At 41.8% G+C, this 23,705-nt stretch overlaps 2 protein-coding genes across 2 annotated transcripts in view; one reads left to right on the forward strand and one right to left on the reverse strand.

Moving 5' to 3' along the window:
- LOC134806393 (protein O-mannosyl-transferase TMTC1-like) overlaps positions 1-23,705 on the forward strand; it is a 268,478-nt gene that overhangs the window by 72,658 nt on the left and 172,115 nt on the right. The gene's annotated exons all lie outside the window — the stretch shown is intronic.
- Positions 5,901-22,237, reverse strand: LOC134806336 (fatty acid synthase-like). The gene is made up of 19 exons (XM_063779543.1): positions 22,084-22,237; positions 20,778-21,544; positions 19,731-19,961; positions 17,917-18,538; positions 16,839-17,032; positions 14,638-14,866; positions 13,983-14,233; positions 13,381-13,608; positions 11,966-12,803; positions 11,678-11,775; positions 11,040-11,231; positions 10,532-10,936; positions 9,807-10,016; positions 8,920-9,662; positions 8,435-8,571; positions 7,694-7,814; positions 7,261-7,460; positions 6,547-6,945; positions 5,901-6,091 (listed from the first exon to the last, which is right to left on the reverse strand). Exons 1-19 carry the CDS (start codon positions 22,235-22,237, stop codon positions 5,901-5,903), a joined length of 6,210 nt encoding a protein of 2,069 aa, XP_063635613.1.

Genomic DNA, 23,705 nt, shown 5'->3' on the forward strand with positions numbered 1-23,705 from the left:
CCGCAAGTAGAATCCTCGTGTGCAAGTTACTATATTAGCACCTATGGTACTAAAACGGGATCCTGCAAAAAACTGGACGTCAGGGGAAAAAGCTCTTATAAAGTTCTATGTAACATTTTCAAGATAGTTTAAATAAATTCGACTTAATGTCACTATGACAATGTTCAAATTTCAGTTCGATAAAACTGAAACATAGAACCCTCTAATATTGGGCTAGCGAGTCTCGTTGGCATGGTTACGATCGCCTCGGTCACTATTTAATTTGGTTCGGCATTTAAATTATATGCATGCATTTTCTGCTAGTTATTAGGTTCACAGTAGGCCATCTACCAAGATTTAAAAACAATCCTAGGCTTTAACGACGGGGCAGCCCTACCGCAGCTCTATCCCAGGATCCCACCATTAACCAACATGTATCGCTGTCTCTCTTTATGAGTTTTTCTTATTTTAGTTCATAAACTTACCGTAGTTTGCTGTTTAATGTTAGCTTTCTTGTCCCAATAAATGTATTGAAACTCCCAAACTAATATTCTGTAACATATTAATGTTCGTTCTCTGTATACTCTAATACGGTCTATGTAAAATTTATAATACATGATGTATGAATTGCATTTTATGCGCCATCTAGTGGTATGTAGTGATCTGTTTCTCCAAGCCGCTGCAGCTGCATTGTGTGCAACTCTGTGAATTACAGGTTTATTTCGGTTATTCTCTATTTTCGTTACTATTTTGCAGTCTTTAAGTATCTTATAAATTAAGGAAAAATGCAACGGTATTCTTTCTAGTCTATTTATTTTCGTTGAGATTCAAACTTGCGACCTTTTGAATTGCCTGTTCGATGACTTAATCTGACCAGCGGGCGCATCATGGTTCCATTTTTATCGCCTGTCATTATGCCCGTCACTTTGGCACTTATGTACATACTTGGTAGAACGCCACCGTCGCAGCTTAGCTTTGTAATTTCGCTGGCAGACATCTTTTTAGTACTAAAATAAAATAAATAAAATGTATTTTTCCGTCTTATTTCGGTCTTATAGATTACACAGTACATTAGTGAATTGTTACTGCAAATTCATATGTCGTTGACATATCGATTTTTAGCCATAACACCCCTGTTGTTACGTAGTCTTAAACTTGAATTTAATTATTTTTATGGTGCACAATAAATAGTATTTACTCACGGAATTACTTACTCCTTCAACTGTTTATGTGCGGTTGACGCGCGGTTTAACTGCGGTCTCACGTCGACTGCAGGCGCCTTAATGAGACGCCAAGACAAATGTGTCTGACGGCAAGGTACGAGCTACTTACGGGAGATGTATCGTGTTTACTGCTCTACTGCCGCTAATTTATCTATTCTAGAGCCAATTTAATTTAAAGTTATTCTCTGAAAAAGAAATAAAAATCTTTCGAATCTTAATGCCGTTATAGGCTTAGCCACATTAGAGGGTATGTTAACTTGCAGGTGGTTTTTATTACATTCTAGACCACTGACGTGCAAAATTCATATAATAATTCGATCTAAATAACTGCAAATATAACAAAAATCACATGCAAGTTCTGGTACAGTCGAAAGTTTTAATTTATGGCCTATTTCATACCTTGTTATTGTCACAGTGATAATCAATATGTAAGTCGCTAGAGACCTCATACTACTGTCACTGTGACAAGGTACAATGCTAAAATTAGGCAAAATCTAGTAAATTATAAGCCTAATCAACGTCAACCGTCACCTGTCAGTACTGAAACCACTCATACATGTAAAGCATCTGTCATAGTGATTACGTGCGCATCAAAAACAACCCTCGTCTTAGTTGGGGTGACGTGCGGTGTATGTGATGAGGTATATTATAATATAAATTCTAACTCATTAGTAAAGTTCGCAGACATAGGGCTGTAAATTCACAAATAAAGTGAACTTTCGGATTCAGATTACTGGTTCATCATCGTCATATCATTTATCGCCCACTACTGAGCATAGGCCTCACTTCGAGGACGCCACTTATCCCGGACTTAAGCCAGTCTCATTCAGAAGTGACCTGCAATCTACCGAATGTCGTCCACCCAACAAACCAACGGACGCCAGGCACTTCTTTCGTCTGAAAACGCACACCATTTCGTTAACATTTTGGCCCACCTGCCATCACTCTGTCTGGCAACAATATTGCTTCAAGAAACGTCAAAAGGTAATTTTAGCGAGATTATCATAAATTTGACGTTCTACTCATATTGGTTCAGCGACATATCGCTCCGCCTAAAAGTCCGTCTAAGGTTTTACACAGACAGGTGTGAAATTAGCATAAACGTCATATTTTAATAGAAATTTGACTATTATCATGACACATCCACACTGTGTCATTGCGATTTCCGTGCAGAGTTAGCTTTGCATGACATTATTTACTCTGAAAACTTCCTTCATTCCGAAAGTCGGTAAACAAAAGCTTCGAGACTCCCTTTTCTGAAGTTAGTTAAAAACCACCCGCATTTGATTTGAAAAGCAATTAGGCTCCTCTAATCAAGTTACTAAACAAAACGTTAAACTAATTAAGTTCCATTATCATATTTCAACAACAGTGTCGTTCTGTGACTAGTATAATTTGATCAATATTTAAATGATTTAAACTCAAAAGGGGTTTTAAGTAGTGTCCGACCGAAACATGTTTTTTTGCCGAAACCGAAACCGAAACCGAATGTTCGGCTTTGGCTCTAGTTTCGGCCGAAACCGAAACCGAAACGGAAACTTTTGTAGACTTGTTAAAATCGTTGAAAAAATGTCATAAAACCGCTTTTACACACATTATGGCGCTGTCAACACCCAATGTCCTTGAAATTGATGTTACTTAAGCAGTTTTTTTAGAAAATTACTAGAGTTCAACCAAAATAATTCTGCAACGATTTTGATAACACACGCAGTGCAAGTGTTATTTTAAACGTCAAAACTTCTATGAAATTATGACGTATAAATAACATTTGCACTAATAGTTGCACTGCGTATGCTATCAAAATCATTGAAGAATTTTCTTGGTCTAACTCTACTCATTCACCAGTCAAGCTAACATGTAGATACAGGGTCAACCAATAAACCAACCAAAAACGCGAGCGCAGCGAGCGCGAAATTTTTTGTTAACAATATCGCAAGGCCGGGTACCGATCTTCACCTGGGCCTAAAAGTCCGAAGTGCCCCAGTGAGGCGAACTTTCATGCGAAGTCAAAGCCGTGCTTCAGGCTTCAGGATAAGTAGTTGAGCACATACTCCAACCATTGTCCATTGTATTAAAAAGCGAGACCACAGGCCGAGCATGGCGCAGCGAGGCCAAAGGCTAAGCTGAAGTAGAGGACATGTGGAACACAAACCAATGGTAATTTGAGGTAATAAGTGAGGCTAAGTTCGAGCATTCGTATGAAAAACTGTACTGGGGACACTTTTAAGGATTTTTCTTCGTTTTAATCAATAGTCAGCTGTTCAGCCTCGCAAAATATTAACTATTGAGAAAATCAACTTTTGCGGCACTAGTTGAGCGTAGCCTTTAGCCTCGCTTAAAATTTGCCATTAGAGGGAGATAAGAAAATAACTGAATAAGTGAGTGATTAAGAGCGGAAAAGACATCGTACGACTCGGGCCGAGCTGATACTCGGACAACGGCTACGTGCGACAGTGCTAGAATTGTGTTTTATTAATAAACCAATAAATTTCTGTACCTATACATGACTCAGTATAATATATGCAAGTAATTAGATATTGTTGTCCTATTTATTCTCCAAATTTTGGTCTTTGTCTGAAGTCCCATTTCGTAAGTTTCGGCCCGGCCGGAAGGTTCGGCCGTTTTTTGGCCGAAACCGAAACAAAGCCGAAGCATGATTTTTTGGCCGAAACTGGCCGAAACCGAAACCGAAACCGAACCTTCAGTCGGACACTAGTTTTAAGGTTCTCAAATAAAATCAATATACCTACCCGGGCCAGAAATTCGGTGACAGCCTTCATAGCCTCATATTGTTTATTTATATAACAAACAAACATACGATCTGCCTGAGGGTGAGTGATTACTACGGTAATCGTATGTATTAGGTTAGGTTAGAACTTTGACCCTCCGTAGTATAAAATACCTACCAAAAAAGTGGTTTAGGTTAGGTTTTAACTACGGCCCCCGTAGAATCGAAAAATGTGAAAAAAAAACAACGGGTTGCACTCCGGGAGTGCCGACAGAAGTGAAAACTCAATGACTAGTCCAAAATGTCTGCAGCACTATGTATTCCCATCCTCCTTTCTGTTGAAAAACTTTAGTTCCGAAATTGCTGGCCAGTGAGCTTAAATTTGTAGCGTTAATTGTTTAAAATTCGAATAGAAATTGTAAAGTTACCTTGCAGACCTCGCATCTAAATATATTTGGTCATGATATTTTGAGTTTTATTCACCAGTACTAGAGTTCACTTTTATTAGCGATTTCATCAAGATGTAGCTTTATTGAATTATATTGGTGTGATATAAAGTTAGAATGTAACTGTGAGATCCTCGTATTTCAGCCCGTACAAGATTAGAACATTGAGCTTTATTGCTTAATATAAAAGTCCAGTTTTAAATAATTGACCTGATTATTATACGTTATGACTAAAGTTCTTTGGTGAATAACATTGTGCGTCACACATAACATAAAGTCACGCAAGCGCTCTGCGCCGCCTACATGAAACAGCAGGCTCAGGCATACATTTTTGCCGTGCGGTAGAAAGAGAGGAGAGATGCCTTACGCGTTACGCCTTACGCTGTCTCGAGTTTATAATTTTTTCCCCACCTCAAAAAGTGCTCAGCGCCGCTAAAGAACTTTTCACTTCAAAAATTGGTTAGGTTAGGTTAGAAATGTGACCTATAAAGTCGTTATAAAAAGTATGTACATGTAATACTTTACGTTATCATTAATTGAAATATGACAAAACAAAATACAATATATATGTATTAGTACTTTATAAAAATTGTATTAAGTAATACGTTAAGTATACAAAAATATAATGTAACAAATGTCATTATAAAACATGTCCATATATTATTTTAAGATTATATTACAATAGGGATTATATCAATGACGGTTTGGATGAAATCACATGATAACAAAGGAAACGTATAATAAAAATTACATTATAACATACAATAATAATATCAAATGGCGTTATAACAAATGTACGATAGTTTTTATATAATTGTATTAAGCATTAAACCCCCGTCTGACAGAAAACACAGCCCAAACCGTTGAAACTTGAAGTTATAATAATCCTAAAAATTAAACAATGTATAATTTAGTGAAATGCCAATAATATAATGGGTAGTAAATTGCTATTAAATTTGGTTCAGCGTTAACTAAAGATTTACACCTACACCTTCCACTGGCGTCATGGTTTACATAAGCAATGGTAAAATAACATAAACAACAGTTATAACCATAATCTTAAGAAGTTGTATTTAAACTTTATCAATAGGTATTACAATGAAATTAAAGAAAGTTATATACTTTTTATTTTTTTTACCTTCACTTAAAAGGAATATCAAAGGTAATTTATACCCGTTAGTTAATGACGCTTATCATCATAATAAACTATGCTCGGTATACATAAAATTACATTTGAAGGAACACCGTACAAAATTTTGATAAAAAAAACCTCCTACGAGGCACCGTTATTCTCTTCAGCTGAAATAAGTCGGTAATATCAGTAACGGTATTATACGTAAATTACTGATTTGATATCGATATTTTATTTTATTTTCGCATCTGTATTTAGATACAAGGCTCTGAACATCTGCTTGTAAATTATATTTGTAGTCTTAGATTTGAATACTCGTAAAATTGTAATCAAACTTCACAGGCAAGTTCGTTTGATTATCAAATAATATTCTAACTTTACGTAATCCAACTTCAACTTGTAGTAGGCGCATCGCCCGCCATACTCCGTAGCTTCGCAAACGTAAGATCCCGCACTTCTTGTACACTCAGCACGACGTCGTAGCTCCGTTCCAATGTCTGCTTTATTTCAGCACCCATGAGAGAGTCGATTCCTAGCTCGACCAGTGTCGCCGTTTCTGATACTTTTTTCACGTCTCTGATGCCTGTAAATGTTAAATCATCATTAACTAACTAACGTCACAGTGACCCAAAAATAATCCACAAGAAAACGCCGCTCTGCCCTATTCTGCGCCACTTCACGCCAGTTGGGTACTCCGAGGGCAAACAGGTCTTTTAAGGCTACTTATATCTTGGAGTGATTTTAATCTTAAACATACACAAATAAGCTTAAGATTGAAATCATTTCTACATATGTACATATGTTTTTTGCATGCCTGTTGGTCAAATATAGCGACACCATCACCTATTGTAAGATTACCATCACTACCTATATTTGCAAATAAAACATTTTGAATTTTGAATTTGAATTCACTCTAGAGGTATCAGGGACGCCCAAAAAGGACGTGTTACACCTGTCATAATGATCATCATCAAAATTGTGGTTAAAAACGTTATAACGAAGATATAATAATTGTAATTTATACAAAAGCCTCGTTACCTAAAACGTTCGCAACAGCTTGCGCCAAGTCCTGGGCCGGCTTCTCCTGCCTCTGTTCATCCGCCAGTACCATCGACGCCACCACCGCGTACGGCAGCCCCAGCAGCACATCAAGCGTCTGCAGACACGACTCAATACGCTGCGGCGTGGTACCACCAACTATTGCATCTTCAGCCATCGCTGCTACTAGCCCTACGTCCCCAACTGCTCCCCATTGAACTGCCAATCCAGGGAGTTTGTCAGCTCTTCGCTGCTCGCATGTACGCTCCATGGCGCTGTTTGCTAGACCGTAGTTGGTTTGGCCAACGTTGCCGCGACCGCATGACACGGAGGAAAAGACGACGAAATGATCGAGTTCGGGTGCTAGCTCCCGCGAGGCTTTGTCCAAAGCCCGGGTCGCTGTGTAAAGAAAGTGTTAGTTAGAAGTTAGAAGGAGTATTACAGAAACATTTTTGATTAGTAAAATAGGTAGGTATTGCTGTATCTAGTCCCATTGTAAGGTGTAGTCACATTATAACAAAATTCACTTATAATTCCAGTATCAGAGTTTATTTGGAACTGCCCTACATTAATATACCCAACAAAAAAAAAATTAGTTATTCAAAACTAACTGAATTTCCTTCTGACGTTCACAGATAGGTAAATAAGTTAAAAATCACCATTTACCAACGAAATGATCTCACAAAACTCACGCAAGATTATCGGACTACCTACCGTCAATCTTCGGCTTAGCAACAGCTTGGAAGGCTTCCGGGGTCTGATTCTCAAAAAACGCATCTCTCAACACAGCAGCAAGGTTGAAAATGCCACCAACAGGCGCCAGCGCTGCCGCCTCCTCCAGCAGCACGCGCGCACCTGCCGACGTCGTGGCGTCTTTTGATGAAACTAATATGTGGACACCCAATGAAGACCATCTGTAAACAAACGATCAGATAGTCTAGTCTAGTCTCAAAATGTATCGGCATAACACATACAAAAGAAAAGAGATGTGCTTTTCATTATGGCAGACGTGACCCACCAAGTCCCGCTTTAGAAACAAAAAACTATTATACAAGATTCTCGACCCACGACTCTGCGCTGGCACGTTAAACAACCTTTCCATAACTAAGCGCACATACAAAATAATTTTATTTCTAAGACAGCTTACCTGCGGATGCATAAAGTCTGATAACCAGTCCGTACGCCACTGCGCGAATTAAACACCAGTGTGCGCGCTCCACGGCGGACCAGCCAGTCGCCTAGCTCCAAACCAAAGCCTCCTAGACCACCTGCAAAACGATAATGAGTAGGAAACATAGTCTTTTAGCTATCCTAAACGGCATCATCATAACTTGTCTCATTTGTTTTTCGTTTATTTCTTATTCCGTATAATCCTGTAATTCCTGTATTCGTCATTCGTCATCTTGGTCGTGTTTTTGTCATTAATGTCATTATCTTCTTTGGTCAACCGTGACGAAAAAGTAATAAAACTTACTAAGACTAAAAGAAAGACAAAGAATTTGATCAAAGAAGGCAGTGACAAAAAATGAACAAGACTAATAAGGAACGAGTGACGAATACAGAATGATACGAAATACATCAAAAAGGAAACATTACATACAAAACATCCCGATAAATTGAGAAAAACTTCCGTTTCCAAAGTAATTTAAAATTAATTAATTGATTAAATAAACTGTGGAATGAACTATCGCCTGCGATATTTTCGGATCGATACGATTACAATCGTCAAATTTTCAAGAAAAGAATTCCACATCAAAGGCCGGCATCCCACTACAACCCCTCTAATGTTGCGGATGTCCATGGGCGACGCTAATTGCTTACTATCAGGCAATTTGTCAGCTCGTTTGCCTCCTATATCGTAATAAAAATCAGTAGTATTTGCACTGACCCACAAGAACGTAGCTCTTTCCAGGATGCATGTAGGTTCGGGGCAAGGCGGGTATTAGCCGAGACGGCTGTCCAACGTTCGCTTCATCACGCACACGAATCAGCACCTTTCCGATGTGCTTGCCTGTAGCCATGTACCTGAGCGACAAAACAACTTTAGAAGGGGTGAGATAAGGAATATTATGTATTAATAAAGTGCTTTCAAAACGGCCCAAACGAAGGCCCCTGATAGAATAGCTCAATGCCCTGGCCATAAAACCATGCCATTGAGTAAGAGCTACCGATTTGACCTCCATATTCTACTACATACTAAATCAGATTTGATTGAACACTGGTTTTAATGCTTATCAAGGTATAAAGCCAAATTTCGATATTTTTTTTCCGAAATCGTATTTTTTTAACACATGGGGAGCAAATCGATATTCCATAAAGTCCTTTATCATCGGCCATCGTTTGTTCGTGTATACTCAGTGTTGATGATCTTACCGGAAAGCCTGCTCGAGTTGGCTTTCTCCGTAAGCAGTGGTGGGTAGCGGACGTACAACGCCAGCAGCTATGCCCTCGGCCACCAATCGTACCACTTTCACTTTTTCAGGGTCATCAGCTGGCAAAGGGAACAATGCATCTAGCAAGATGCCTTGCACTGAAGTGCTTTTAAGCAGCAAGCTTAAGCCAACTTCTGAGTTGGCTATCAGATCGACTTTTCCAATTTCGAGGAAGCGTCCACGCTCTCCCAGACAGCGGAGCGACGCTTGAAGCTGATCACGAGCAAGCGAGTTGAGTACAAGATCAACGCCGCGTCCGTGTGTTCGAATCTGCACTAGTTGTTCAAAAGAGCAGTCACGTGAATTTCCGATATTAGCGTTTAGGAGTTGCGGAAAGCGCTCACGTAGAAAGGCGCGTTTAGCTGGAGAACCCACGGTTGTAAAAACAGTGCAGCCGGCGTTAAGCGCTAAAGTAATAGCCGCTTGCCCTACGCCTCCTGCACCCGCATGTATTAATACTGCTTCACCCCTTCGCATATGACCACGCACGACCAGCGCATAATACGCCGTCGCGTAAGCTATAGGAACGGTTGCCGCTTCTTCCAAAGACCAGTCTTTCGGCACTTCCCATAGGAAACCCGTATCGGCCATTACTGACGTCGCCAAACCACGGGTAACAATGCCCATCACGCGCTTGCCAGTGGAAGAAAGGCCACTGAACTCTAAGCCAAGGATAGAGTTTTCCTGAAAAGTAAATGGCATTAATCAAAGTTGGGACAATCATACAGGCACATAGATTTCACAGACAACACATCATGGAGCACTTAGAGAGTGTAGTCGCTTCGCATATGTATACCATGTACAATGTGTTTATAAAAATAAATGTACCATTTTAGCCTCCGTCCCGATGGTTGCCACAGCCGACAGCTTGCCAGTAGCATTCATCACATCTCTGAAGTTCAGTGACGCGTAGTAAACGCTGCACAAGTCTGTACGCGAACGCCGCGGCGTAAACGCTGCGTGACGCAGGTCGCTTTCGATCCAGCAGAGCGAGGATAGATCGCCACGGGTTATCGCGTCAACGTAAGCATGCTCGACCTGAAGATAAAATAAGCGGTATAATTGAGCCATTTTATTTAAAGTTCTACACAGTACATTTTTATTTGAAAGTTTTATGTACTCAAAGTCATCCGGAAGAGTGAAAAAGTCCTCAAATTTCGAAAAAAAAATTAGTCCGGCCATTCCATTACCATGAGAAATCGTAACGGAATAGTAAAAATCATGGGACGTTTTTTTTTATATTATGTACTCGTAAAATAACCTTTTTTTTTTAATAAAAAGTGGGTACTACTTTAAGATAAAATAGCACATATGAACAAAGACTATACAGCCATATTTTTGTTCATTATAGGAAGACAGAAGGTGTCGCATAAAGCAAACCGGGACTGGAACCTCAGGTGGCACGAGCTTTCTCTGCCAAAAATGTGGGAGGTCGTGCCCCTCACGCATCGGCCTCCACAGTCACCAAACCCGTTTGATTGTCTAAACAGCAATGCATAAAACGTCTGCAATAGACGCAAAGGCCTGTGATGATGATGAGAAAAGGAATTCACCTGCTTACGAGCGCCAGCAACATCATCCAGTGGCCGATGACGGAATGTTCCCCAAACACCGTCCTTCAGCACGTTGAAGGTCAAATCTTTCTCCACCTGCGCCTTATACACTTGCGTGTCAGGGTTGAACACATCCTGCGCTCCAGGTATATAGTAGAAGCGTATTTTATCGCCACCCGGCTCTCGTCTCAAGCACGTCCCTAAACCCAACACCCCTGAGCCGTGATCTCGTGACCACACATATACACGCAAGTCTTCAGTTTGGGCGCGCTTCATGGCGTCCTTTAGTTGATTCACCCAGGAGAAGTCGTCGTCTCGTGCTTCGAGTATTATTCGCGGCGAAGGCAAAGTTCTGGTGCGACGAAGAAGGATGAATTCGCGTGAACCGGTGCGGGTACGTGATACCTGCGTAAATATCGTATATTTTACTAAGTATATTATAGCGCAAACCGAACTGATTTATACCTACAAGTAAGGTTAATATTAATGATACTGTTGTTCAAAATACCAGTGTTAGGCCAGCATTTGCCAGCTCTTTGTTGCATTTGTCAAACAAGTCCACTTTTTCCTCAAGCAGTACGAATCCAAGGCTTGCCGCGGCTAATGCACCCAGCAGTTCAGGCTGTGACAATACGTTGGCACCCATCACTAGATGACATTCCTTCTCTAGCCCGCCGTCTGACACTTTTCTGTCAGATACCTGGAAATTTAAAACCTGTAACTTTTTTGGCTGTTCCATTAATCTTCGAAGTCCCAATGTTCTTCTTAAACCACAAATTCACAAATAAATTTCTTTCCTGTGCATTACAAAAAATACAATTCAGACCCCAAAAATGACTCAGGAAATTAAGAGATAAACGACAATATAATATATAAAAATTTGTGTTGAATGAAAAAACATTTAACAAAGGCTGCACAAAGCACTTTCAAATTCTACCAATTCATAGTGGTATTTGAAACTCAACGTTCATTTAAAATCAGCAGTTCCAATTTACGAAATGATGCCATGAACCCTTTAATATTTCTTTCGGGATCGGTTTCTCATGTCTGAGGATCGTGGTCAGTATTACAGTTGCATTTGCAGCGGCTGATCTGCCTGCACCGGTTTCTGTCCAGCGTAAAGTTCGTTAATAAGAGATAACTTACCCTAACTCCCATTGAATTCATAATAGTACTGTAGTTTGTCGCGTCGGTACCGGCCGCTAGCGTGGCACTCACGCGCACTGCTGGCTCTCCTTGAAAATCTGTTAACGTACGATGTTAATAGTGGAGCTGTGTATTACAATTACAATATAAGTAAACTAGGATTCTTCCCGAGCATAACTCTTGAAACTTATTGAAATTAGAAGGTGATGCTTGTGATGTTTTAATTAAACTGGAAAATAAACCAATAGATACGAGTAGATAGAGGTAGATATTGAGGTTTTTTGTTACCTTGCACCGCTTGAGGCAACATTAGCGCTTCTACAGGCCGTTTTAAAGCCATTTCCGCAATCTTGAACTGCTGCACTCCAAAGTTCTCAATCACCAACTGTACTGAAGCTGTCAGTGGTAGCCTTTTGTCATCATTGACACCAATAAGAGGTAGAAACACGAATTTTTCGAGCTTGGGCGGTGCTTGTATGTTTATACGACGCGGTGCCAGCGTAGTTATCAAACCTCTGAATTCTACACCACCAGCCACAATCACTCCTATACTAGGATAACGTTTTACAGGTAAAGCTCCGTTTGTAGCCAAGCCAGCTTCTTTACACTGCGCTGCAGGGTCAATAACTACTCTCTCTATACGAGCTGGCAAATATAAATCACGCGTATCCGCTCCGATGAGGCCAAACTGTAACGCTGTATCCATAAATGATATCCAATTTCCTTCCCAATTGAGCAAACCTTTAAGCCCACGTGCATCAGAGCTCTTAATTCCCTGGAATATTCCTTTATACTTATAACCACGCAGGCTCAAATCTTTATAAATGTCTTCAGGGTCTAGGGGAGGTTCCTGTAAAACTTCTTGGTCTTCTCTGTCCGCTAAAGCAGAAGCTGATAAGCGCTCAGCGGAAGCGTTAGAAGTAAGCCGTGCTGTACCAGTGACTACCACTTCACCGCCTTCGCTGATTTGGAACTCTCCAGTGCCATCTAGGAGTGAAACAAGGAAACGCACAGGTGCTTCGCGAGACATGATGGTTGCGCGTCGGATGGTTACATTCTCAAGTACAACTGCTGACTGCTCGATATCTTGATTATTCATCTTCGCTATCGTGCGCCATATCAGCGTCTATGTAACAGAAATTAGTCATTGAATCTCGTTTGCAAAGAACAAATTCTATAGGTACCGTGTTCAGTATCTACGGATCAAACGAATTACAATGAAGACCTTAAAAGGATTAAGAATTTTAGCATCGTCCACGTTCATTTGTAAACTTTGTTGCAAAAGCAAAAGGGCCACCGTTTTTAAATAATGTAATTTTAAAATTAGGAGCATGGTTCACCCAAAATACAGTATCGTCCAAACCAGGGCTCTCCAAACCCCGGCCCGCGGGCCAAATCCGGCCCGCGAAGCGTTCCAATCCGGCCCGCCGACAGCGGTCCAATCCGGCCCGCGGGAGCCAGGCTCCAGGTGTTCAGCGCTAACAGCAGCAACCCCAGATACACCCACCCCCCCTCGGCGCCGACGGTGGCCCGCGCGAAAATTCTGAGGCGCAATATGGCCCTCAGGTAAAAAAGTTTGGAGACCCCTGGTCCAAACCAATCATTTTTCTGAACACATATGTCATAAGCATCTACGGTCCTGTCTATTGCCATTTGATCCGTACATAAAGTCACACTATATAAACTATTAGCATAAAACTCACAAGATATCCAGTAGCAGGGAAGAGAACCCTGCCTTCAATATTGTGTCCAGCAATAAACTCGTCCTCAGGTTTCGTCAGGTCATATTCAATGAGGTTCTCGCCAGTACGGGCGGCAGTGGTAGGATCGACGACGCTCCATTCGATGGAGTGGTCCCAACTGATGTGGGAAGCCAGTCCGGGTGTGCCGCGAGATACGGGCCAGGATATAGCAGGGTAGAGACGGGATACCTGGAGGGAAATATATTGTTACTTCATGATTTTAAAGTAAAAAAATCCCAAAGGCGTGAAAGTCGCCTCCCAGGTGTGAAAAGATTATTTACAGAACATTTTTGTATTTAAAAAAAGAGACGAATGGAAATTTTAGATAGATTTTAAACTTTGACACTGCATTATTTTTGTCATCTTAGTATTTAACATTTAGGGTAACACCTCCACACTATGACACTGCAAAGTCAGTGTACAGAAAAATCTGTTGCTTGTTACCTGAAGAGTTGTGCCGTTCCCGAGAACCGTTCTCCGTTTCCTATGGGAAATATTTTTGTGCGAGAACATTTTCCATGCGGAACAGAGAACGTTCTCGAGAGAGACACAACTCTGGTTACCTGAGGCTGCGCTCCCGCGGCATATATCTTTCCTACAGCAGCCAGCAAATGTACCAGCGCATCAGGGGCCTCTTTCCTCACAAGCGGCACATGTACCACCTCGGGCAGCGCTCGTTTCAGCACCGCTTGCAGTAGCGCATGTGGCGCGATTTCGACCAGTATCGCTCGAGGGGGGACAAGCTGAAGGACGCTGGCGAAGCGAACGGGGGAGAGCTGGTTGTTTACGATGTAGTCTGCGCCGCTGAAGCGAGCTGAAAAACAGTTTTACGTTCTGTAAAATGTGTCTGCCTTGCTCCTCACTGGGTAATGGAGCTCAGCAGTTTCTTTTTTAAATTTCGCGTAAAAAAATTAAATCACAATTTTTTAACGGGTTGATCGTGAATTATGGAAACTAAGACCAGTGTTACCTGATCCGTCAAACATTATGATAATATACCTGAAGATAATAATTATTTTCATGAAATAATTTGTTTGCTGTCTGCCTGGCAGGCGGCGGTTAGGTTTGTGTGACCCTTATGCGGACTCCGAACGGAGCCCGTTTTGTTTGCAGTGGAAGGTGGACATTAGGTTCCCTAAACGGACCCCGACCTTCAAGTTCAGAAAATTGCTGAGGAACATTATTATTAATTTTATAGAAAACCAATTTGTTTCTTACCCAAGTCAGAGTCCCACTTGTCCTGCGGTATGGACGAAGACAACCAACGAGAGCTCCTTGGCTTTGGATTAGGTATGATCTCCTGCAAACGTTTCCTCAACTGTGGAGCGCAACCGGCGACGCTTCTGCTGTGGAAGGCCACACCGGTAGATTCTACCATTCGTACGAATACGTCATCTGCTGCTAGTTGCTTTACGAATTTCTCCACGGCTGCTTTTGGACCTGAGATCTGTTAGAAAACGTTCTTTTAATAAAATACCACTGGCTAAGGACCTGAATTGAAATAAAAACCGGCCAAGTGCGAGTCGGACTCGCGTTCCAAGGGTTTCGTACAGTACCCAATTTATAACAATGTATTTTTTATATGTGAAACGCGAGTGAATTGCCTTTAAAAAACCCGTAGGGCTCGGATCAAAAACTAAGTAATTAGCTAATTAGTCCAACTCACGCTTGACTGCATAATTCTCATAGGTTTTTCTGTCATCTATATCTTATCTTATCTTATTGTTTTCGAGGGCCCTTGCGGATACACTTCGACCCATAGGGATCTTTTGTGCAGTTACCCCCTAGAAGAGATCCGTCAACTACTCAAGAGCTTTTCCCACCATATCCATGTGTCGGATGATGGAGCTCATGGGTAGCGTTTTAAAGTCCTTTGGTTCCAGGTATCCTGCTCCAAAGTCCTTCATTCTTTGTCTGGCGAGGGCGTGACATTCACACATTAAGTGTCTTACTGTCTCTTCCTCTTCGCCACACATACGACAATCGGTGTTGTCAGAGTGTCCCATCTATCTGTCATCTATATAGGTAAAGAACTATATTGTATATATTTTTTTTATTTTAGGCCCGGTAGTTTCGGAAATAAAGGGGGGGGATGGTAATTTTTTGGCAATTTTCTTAAATAACTTCTAAACTGTTTATTAAAAAAAAAATATTTGAGATTCTCAAAATGATATGCAACAGATATGTTTTTTAAACTATATCGATAGTTTAAAAAACATTATTTTTTAATTTTCTTATTTACCCCCCAAAAGCGGCCTCCATGTTTAAAATTCATTTGTTTACGTTAGATGTCCGTCTTTGAGGTCACGAATTTAATTGGTCCAGTACTTTTGGAGAAAATGGGCTGTCGTGACAGACGGACAGACAGACAGACAGACGCACGAGTTAACCTATAAGGGTTCCGTTTTTTCCTATTGAGGTGCGGAACCCTAAAAATACTGGTGCAAGAAACTAAGTAAAGCTATTTTGTCCAAAAATATCATCAATTTACATGCATTGAACTATGAATTGTTTTGATTCCGCTACCCAAAGATTGTCTGGAAGAGATCACTCTTTAGCGATAAGACCACCTGTTACCTGCCTCTATTCATTATCAATTGTTTAGCTGTATCTTATACTGACGTGTTCCAATAAAGAGTATTCTCTCTATCTATTTGGGCATAGCCTCGCGGCCTCTTCTCGACCAACGGCAGCGGCTTCGAGCAACACCGGCTTCCGACACATCGGAAGGGAGGGGCCCAAGCGATATCTTACCGTACAAATCTTTCTGCCATTTATTGTGGGGGGAAAGGTACACACAGTCGCACTTCTCACACACTTACATACAAAATCCAATCTGTAATGACGACACAAATACATAGAAAATGACACACGTCAAAGACAAATCTTGCAAACCTCGATCTCTTTTTGTGTACGGGCGAGTCACAAGTGTCACAACACGCACACTAACACATTTTCGTCGAAGTATTTTATTGTATTCTGACAGATGAGAAGTCGGATTTGTCGCTCGACCGCTCCGCGATTTGTGCTGGGCGAGCAAAATCGATAAATCCAACAATTACATGAGACTAAAATATAATAATTGTGTTTAAATGTAATTAAACGTATGATATGTAAAAAAAATATTACACTTCTTTTTGTAAATTTGATGTCTCCGACCTCTTTTTACGACAAAAAACCGAGCAATTAGGCATTTTTTCTGCTGCTGTGTTCACGCGCGCGTCTGGATTCGGTCTAGTGAAAAATCCGAGCGCAACTAGTTTTATTACCCGCGCTAGATCAGTTGATCTTGTACCTAGGCAGAGGGGAAATAGTGCAAATGCCGCCTGCCTTCCATGTTGCTCGAAGGGCCGCGGCATCATTCTTGCAGTGTCGCCTCAGTATGCTTTTACAGCGATCGCACTAGTATGATTTCCTACCGTAACGTTTTCAGGGCCGTTGTGACACGCAAGGTCAATGTCCTCGGGGCATCGCTTCGCGGTCTCTTCCCAAGACAGGCCAACGGCCGCCATTGCACCAAGGGGTAGCTTTGCTTCTAAGGTACAACGCGCGCGCCAGTATGCGGCCAGTACTGTTTGCTCCGCCGTTAAAGTCCCATCCATGTAGCCGCAACCTAAAAAACCGTATAACTATAAGAACAGAGTCTGTTCTACCTTAGAGATGGCCAGGGGGCGCCATAAGCCTTCAGTAAGAAGTGCATATACTTGGAAAAATTGACCTATGCCGCTGTGGCCCGGTGGCCAAGTGGTTTAGGCACCTGCCGCGATAGCAGAGGACGCTGGTTCGATTCCAGCCTGGGGCACTAGAGGCCTTGGTCACTTTTTCTTAGTATATGACATTTATTTTCAGTTTATAAGAACAGAGCTCTGAAATGCACTAGTTAAAGTTAAACTCAATGTAAAATGTCAAAAGTTAAAAACCAAAGTCAAAATTAAAAGTCAAAGTCAAACGAGAAATTCAAAGTTAGAAGTCAAAGGCAAAGTCAAAAGATACAGGTCAAAGTATATAAATCCAAAGTTAAAGTCAATACTTGAAATTAAAAGCCATAGGTCTAATTTCAAACGTCAGTCATAGGTCAAACGGCCAGGATCGCTTTAATAACGTGGAGGCCGCACGGGAGCAGGCGACGGGGCCGGCCGGCGCACACGTGGCAGCGTACTGTCGACGCCGAGCTGCGGGCAGCTAGACTGAGTTAGAGGGACGTGGAGCGCGAGGCTCAGGACAGGGGCGGATAGCGACGTCTCACGAAGGCCCTTTGTACCAATGGGGTACCAAAGAACGACAACAAGGTCAAATTTAACAATAAATTTTAAATCAAAAGTTTCGCGTAGGTAGGATTCTGGGCAAGTAAATATATGGATTTGCTTTAGCAAGTATCAAAAGTCATCCTTAAGTCCAATTTCAGAATTTTTAAATATGCTGTGGTCTCAATTCCGGAATTGTAATACAGATAGTCGGCTTATACAGTTTCAAAATGAACATTCGTGTGCAACTGACCGTTTTCTCCAAGAGAATGTCCAATGATGCCATCCGGATGAATTCCAAGTTCACTCAGCACATCTACCAGCGCCACCTGCACGGCCACGATAGACACTACACAGTTTATCAAATCCCCAAGCTCTTCAGGCGACGCCTCCGATATGACATGCTTAAGATCCATGTAAGGTTTTAGGGCTACCGCTGAACGCGCGATGCTTGAAGCGAATATTGGTAAACGGAGTAGCTCACGCGCCATTCCCGCCCATTGCGAGCCCATGCCACTAAATGCAAACCAGATCGGGCGTTGCTCGTCGCTATCCAGCACCTCTGTTATAGGGGCAGCAGCACTCAGGATGGTGTAACCACGGCGCGGATGGTTGGGGATCGGGTGAGCGTGAACTGCGTCTATCAAAGCATGTAACTCCCCATCCTGAGGGTTCTCAGTGGCTAGTTTGAGGAGTTTCTCAACAGCATCATCTGTACGGCCTGAAGCAAGGATAAGACGGGGGGCAGCGTACTGGGCGGGTGGGGGTCGGTCCCCGCGACCTCCTTCCAGGATAACATGGGCGTTGGCGCCGCCGAAGCCCATGGAATTTACTGATACTACTCCACCCTGCCATGACGTGTTCCTGTCAACCACCTAAAAGCAGCACAAAAGCTGAATATTAGTTATCTATGACACCCGTCACCCGTTGACCACAAACGCTGTAAAGGGTAATCATGAGTAACTATCGCGGTAACCGAAGACAATAAATATAAATAAATATTAGGGAGACATCTTACACAGATCAACCTAGCCCCAAACTAAGCAAAGCTCGTACTACGTACAACTTTTACTGCTTGCTGCAACTTGCTGCTGCTGCTGCTTGTGCTGTTATATTACATTAGTTATGTATTAGGCAGAACATCTGCAAATTATACCCCAATGCTTAGAAATAAAGGAACAGTGAAAAAACCCACTGTCTCGGGCGAGACTCGAACTAGACCAGCCGGGCGCTCTACCAACTGAGCCACCGAGACTTACCCGTAGACTGCGCAGGAATCGAGAGTTCGAGTAAGTTTAACAGTAAGTTTTTCCATTTTTCCCTTATTTTCAAGGGTTAGGGGCTGATAACAGCATAATTTTTAATGGGAGTAAAAGGAGAAGCTTTCTGTGTGTGTGTGTTGATTGGTGACCGGGTCACAAATTTATAATTTTTTATAGCCTATCTTGTGTCCCATTGCTGGGCAAAGGCCTCCCCTTTCTTCCGCCACTCATCACGGTTTGGTGCAAGCTCCCGCCAATCGCTGCGAAAAGCGTCGAGGTCATCCCGCCATCTCTTTTTTTGGTCTGCGTCTGCCCCGGCTAGTCTGCGGTGTCCATTCAGTAGCCAGTTCAGCCCACCTACAGTCAAGTGTAAAAATATGGGTGTAGACAACTTACTCAAAAATATGTCCCATAGTTCTTAATTCACTGACATAAGAGTTATGGGACATATTTTTGAGATGATTTGTGCACCCATATTTTTACACTTGACTGTACCTACTACTAATGTCGTTGCATAATTTGTCTTACTAAACTAGTTAATTAAAGTAACTCAGCTTTAATATGTAAATGTATGTATGTATCCGTACGAATTTACCTACTCATTGTTTTTGTAACTGAATTAATGTAGGTATCTAATTTATGCTCTTATTATTACACAATAGCTGATGGCCGAGGGGAGGGAGGGTGTCGCAAACTATTGCGCAACGCCCTTGACTTGACCCCAGTTGTGGTTGGTAAAAAAAGTACAGTCAGCGATAAAAACTTGTACCCAAAATGAAATTTTTTCCAAAAACTTATTACCTACCTGTATCCGGCCATCGCTGAGTGCAGGGATGTCAGTATTAGGGTTCTTATAGTGCAGGTTCCCAGGGATCTCTCCTCGCTCCATGGTTATCACCACTTTAGCGACGGAACAGAGTCCTGAGGCCAATTCTGCGTGCCCCATGTTGGATTTAAGTGACCCCATGAGTAGCGGGGATTCTCGGTTCTTGCAGAATAGCTCGACTATTGCGTTCAACTCTTGTGGGTCGCCTGCCTGAAATATTGAAACATATACAAAAACTAAAACAATATTAAAATTTATAGAAAATATAAACCGACCTGTAATTAGTGGAGTAGATATGGGTTCATCCATTAATTACTTCACACGTTTAGGGGTAGGAGGGGGTCAAGAAAATGTGACATGTTGTGACATGGGGGAGGGGGGAGTCACAAACTTTGTGACGTTACTTTAACTACATCTGTAACCGAAAATGGTTTTGATCTTTTTATTCACAGTTATCTAACAGTAATATAACTAGTTTCTGTTCCTAATTGCCTTAGTGTTATAAATTTGTAACAAAGCTTTAGTCAAAAATGTTTTTTTATGTTAAAATAATAAAAACTAAACGAAATTGTTGATTTCGATGAAAATAAAAATTGGCAAACATGTGACGTCACACCAGGGGAGGGACGCCAATGTTTAGCCCAATATGACCAGGTGTGACAACTAGGGGGGAGGGGTCAAAAAATCTTCAAATTCGTGTTATGTAATTAATGCATGACCCCTATGAGTACAAGCGCAACGAAAGAGCAGAGTTAGAAGCAACGAATGATCTTGTAGACGGTCTTAATACCAGTCCCCTAGTGTAAATTTCATACCATAGCAAGACAAGCGTTCGCGTTTGGGTAATTATGGCTATTTCTGTATGGGAGTTTGAACAGCGCGCCAAGCGGGACGTTTTGGAAACTCAAAGTCCCATAGAAGATGACACTAAACGCAAACACTTACGTCACGTCACGCTATGAAATGAAATGTACCTACACTAGGGGTAGTCATAGATGGTCTTCTCCACATTTACCTTACACTCACTTTAGTGCCGGTCCCGTGTGCTTCAAAATAGGCGACATCTTGCGGCCTCAAACCGGTTTCATCGTAAGTTTCTTTCGCTAGTCGTCCCTGCATCTCACTAGATGGATATGTAATGCCTCGCGGCGTGTGTCCGTCATTGTTGACTCTCGCTGCATGCACTGTGCAGTACACACGCCTCGCGACATTTCTGCGCTGGAGTAACACAGCTACAACTGCCTCGGAGCGTACATAACCTTGCCCGCTTTCATCAAAAGACGCACAACGACCGTCTTTCGACAGCATGTTCAGATTAAAAAAATCTAGCGACGTTGACGGATCGAGGCAGATGTTCACACCAGCGACTACAGCGGCATCACAACGGCCTACTTTAATATCATTAACAGCCTGTGCAAGAGCGTAAGCAGAGCTTGAACAAGCGACATCTACAGCGAGCGATGGCCCTCGCAAGTCAAAGGAATATGACACGCGGTTGGAGAACATACAGCCAAGGCCGCCAGGCATAGTGTAGGCATTAGATTTTTTGTACAGCGCCCCCCATGCTTCGTAAGTTTCGGGGCGTCCAACGCCTACATAAACACCAGTTCTTGTCCCTCGCAGCTCAGTAGGGTTATACCCAGCATCGACAATCGCCTCATGAGTGACTTCTAATAGAATTCGCATCCCCGGGTCCATAACATCTGCTTGATTTTCTGATAGATTGAAGTACTCTGCGTCGAAATGCTTTAGGTCTTTTAGCTTGCCCAGCCGTGACGGTAATCCATGCATCCCTGGAATGTAATTTGGTTTGACATTTCGTCGACTCTAAAGGCGGGATTCCACTAGTGTGCGGCACAAGCATTTTTGTAAATGCTGAATATGCTTGTATCACACAGTGCCGCACACTGGCGGATCCCGCCTTCACATCGCATAAGAACCGTGGGAGTTTAAAGCCAAACTAATTTTGATCTAGCAGTTACGTCTGCGAACGACGGTACCTACTTATATATTTTTTATATTAAAGGAAAAAAGTTTGAGTTGCGCTAACTCGACTCGGGTCAAAAGTATCGAAAGTTTTTTAAGCGCTGTGCCTGGTAAAATGAGTCGATTGCTTCAAATTTAGTCTCAAAAATATCGAGCTCCTTAATTCTCTTTAGGAGAGACTCACCCGGTGTCCATTGGCGGTCGTCATTTGCAACCAAGTTCCGCGCGAAATCGTCGATAATTCCTGATCAGGTAGCGGCCCAAGAGCTCGGTCATAACGAAGTGCTGGCCTCTTGGAACAAAGGCTCGTTGATGACGTTTGACCCATATTGAAGAAGAGACTCACCCGGTGGCCATCGTCGGTCGTCATCAGTAACCATGTCTACTCCCTCGAACAAGTTCCGCGCGAACTCGTCGATGTTTTCCGACTCGGGCAGGCGGCCCGACAGCCCCGTCAGGACGACCTCCCAGTCAGCGTGTCCGTTTATTGCACTCGGCATTTTCACGATCTGTGACTAATTTCAACTTTCGTTAGTCATACTACATATAAAGGTACCCATACAACCATTTCCAGTCGCCGTTACGACGCGGTGTTGACACATCTTGTGTCGATACCGTCTGTTTCGGTCACAATTCCAGTCGCAGAGTCGTCGCCGTGTCGACACAGTTACCAGAAATGGGGAAGGGTCGACACATGACACAAAGTGACATAAAGTGTGGTCGCCGTGTGCACACATTGTTTCGGGTTTGCGACTACTTTATGCCAAAATCATTCGTTCATTCGTTCATTTTGTTCCTGTCAAATGGAAACTGTCAGATGGAAAAATACTTAAATAAAAATAAGTGACATTAATACGCCATCTCTAAAACGGATTACAAGACGTAATTATATATTGTTTGCATTTATATTACAATAGGACTTAAATTATTATGGGGAATTAAACTGCTCGAGTGATTTGATAAACTAAGTGTAATATAATCAACGCGCCACCACATTGTTTTAGTTTAGCCGGAAATGAAATTGTTTACTTCTCAGTGCCTGTGTTCATAACTATATTATTTGAAGCATTTTTAGTACTTCGATGCGTATACTATACTTAAATAACAGAAATAACGCTTTACATACTACGAAACTTGTTAATTATGATGTATAAATATGGTTTAAGGCTGAGAAATATTGCAGTCACAAAGTAGTTGCAATGTTTCGACTTTGTGTCGACTCTGTGTTGACACATGACACGCGCTGTCAAAAGTAATAACAAAGTTACTGGTATGTTACTGGATTTGCAAAATGGCTCCTTGTGTTGATTTGTTTTCAGATATTCTCAAAGTGTAAAAATTCCGTGGTCAGAGATGGGCATTAATCGATTAACTGTTTATTCGACTAATTCATGGAATAAAAAAAGTTAATTCTCAAATTTTAATCGCGATTAGTTTAGTCGACCTAACATAGATTGAAATTGAATTAATCTGAATATTAATCGAATAAATTATCGATTAAATCTCGATTGAAAGTTGACAGGGGGCCATTTTTGTACGTAAAAATAATAGAAATGTCTTGCATGCAGATGGTAGCAAAACACTTTGTCATAAAAGTCGAGATGGGTGTCGATATATAGGTTTTAGGGAGTGCCGATTTCGAACATAATGACCATTTTGGAATCCGAAATGGCGGCCATGCACTGTGTCATAAAAGTCGTCATGGATGTCGTTTTATACGTTTTAGGGGGCCCCAATTTTGAAAATGATGACCATTTTGGAATCCAAAATGGCGGCCATGCACTATGCCATAAAAGTCGTCATGGGTGTCGTTTTATAGGTTTTAGGGGGCGCAGATTTCGAAAATGATGACCATTTTGGATTCCAAGATGGCGGCCATGCACTATGTCATAAAAGTCGTCATGGATGTCGTTTTATAGGTTTTAGGGGGCCCCGATTTAGAAAATGATGACCATTTTGAAATCCAAA

The sequence above is a fragment of the Cydia splendana genome, chromosome 3, assembly GCF_910591565.1.
Source record: "Cydia splendana chromosome 3, ilCydSple1.2, whole genome shotgun sequence".
Classification (NCBI taxonomy): Eukaryota; Metazoa; Arthropoda; class Insecta; order Lepidoptera; family Tortricidae; genus Cydia; species Cydia splendana.

Bases quoted from the DNA above. Each gene is read 5' to 3' on its own strand.
- LOC134806336 (XM_063779543.1), bottom strand. From the start codon at position 22,237: ATGCCGAGTGCAATAAACGGACACGCTGACTGGGAGGTCGTCCTGACG. The intron at 19,962-20,777 runs GTGAGTGTAAGG...TCAATATTTCAG, and splicing joins CACACGGGACCGGCACTAAA to GCAGGCGACCCACAAGAGTT. The intron at 6,092-6,546 runs GTAACGAGGCTT...TAACATTTACAG, and splicing joins AGCTGTTGCGAACGTTTTAG to GCATCAGAGACGTGAAAAAA.